At 50.6% G+C, this 1,332-nt stretch overlaps 1 protein-coding gene across 1 annotated transcript; it reads left to right on the top strand.

Moving 5' to 3' along the window:
* Window positions 1-212: 212 nt before the first annotated feature.
* LOC115271559 (zinc finger protein 774-like) lies at window positions 213-1,323 on the top strand (the record flags this gene model as incomplete). The annotated part of the gene is made up of 2 exons (XM_029914396.1): window positions 213-444; window positions 779-1,323. Coding segments are annotated over 2 exons (777 nt in total), but the record flags the coding sequence as incomplete, so codon positions are not given.
* Between the last annotated feature and the right edge of the window lie 9 nt (window positions 1,324-1,332).

Genomic DNA, 1,332 nt, shown 5'->3' on the forward strand with positions numbered 1-1,332 from the left:
CCTGTCTGTGTTGTTTCTCAGTCCCACACAGAATCCCTCTTCTCCCTCCTCCTTGGGAATAGATCCAGCAATGTTTAGGTCTCTGGGCTCTGCAGGTTTAGAAATAGGCAGGGGTTTAACACTGGAGCTGGGTGTGCATCACAATTCCCCTCACCTCGCCAGATGTCTGCCTCCCCCAAGGGGTCTCAGTGACCATGTTCCCGTCCTCTTAGATTCCACATTCCCCAGCACAGCACAGGGACAGGTTCCGCTCACGGAATGTCCTTTCTGACAGACGCTCTCTCAGTCCTCCACACACCCTGATCTGGTCTGATTTCACTCCCTGCACAGGATTTCCCATTCCCAAACCTGACCTGATCACCCGGCTGGAACGAGGGGAAGAGCCGTGGGTACCCGATCTCCAGGTCTGTGAGGAAAGAGAGATCCCGAGAGGCGCCCACACAGGTGAGGACTGACGCACAAACCATCTGGGGAATGAAGGAAAAAGTTGAGAATCCCAAAAATGTGATCTCAATAAGTGCCCTCAGTTCTTCCTCATCTCACGCAGGGCAGGGCTAGAGTCAGCAGATATCACTGACATCGCTTCCCATGTGTCCTGTTAACAGCAGGAGTTTCCTTCCCAACTTTTCTTTTCTGTAAAAGTTTGGGTGGGAAGTTGAGGCAGAATCCAATTGCTCTGTCTGTGCAGCTTTAGTATGTTGGGTTTTCCCTTGGTGCTATTCCTCTTGATTTCTCTCCAGCACAATGACTTCTGTCTGGATTCTCTCTCTCCCAGCAGGTGACGAGACAGTGAGTGAGAACGAGGAGGTGAATCAACAGCAGGATGTTCCTGGGTCTGGGGAATCACAGGGGACCTTTGTGAGAAGAGCTGAAGGGAATTTTCCCCAGTGCTTGGAACAGGGAGAAGCCTGGGGAAATTGGCAGAGGTCAGAGAGGCTGCCGGGAATCCACTCAAAGGAGCAAATGGATGAATCTGTTATATATGTGGAAGGACACAGGAATCCCACAGACCGGCAGAGAACCCCCAAGGAAGACAAACACCATAAATACCTCGGTTCTGTTACGCTTCAAGCAATAAATACTGGAGAGAAAACACTTCAATCGTTGGACTGTGGGGAACACTTCAATAAGGGCTCAGATCTTGCTAACCATGGGAGAAGCCACCCGGGAGAGAGACCCTCTCAGTACCTTGAGGGCAGCAATTGTTTGATTTGCAAGTCAGCGCTCATTAGACATCAGAAAATCCACACAGGGGACAGACCACATAAGTGCTTAGACTGTGGGGAAAGTTTCAGACACAGGTCAACCCTTCTTAAACATCAGGCCATCCAC

The sequence above is a fragment of the Terrapene carolina genome, unplaced genomic scaffold (assembly GCF_002925995.2).
Source record: "Terrapene carolina triunguis isolate 2854851 unplaced genomic scaffold, T_m_triunguis-2.0 Scaffold47553, whole genome shotgun sequence".
NCBI classification, from domain to species: domain Eukaryota; kingdom Metazoa; phylum Chordata; order Testudines; family Emydidae; genus Terrapene; species Terrapene triunguis.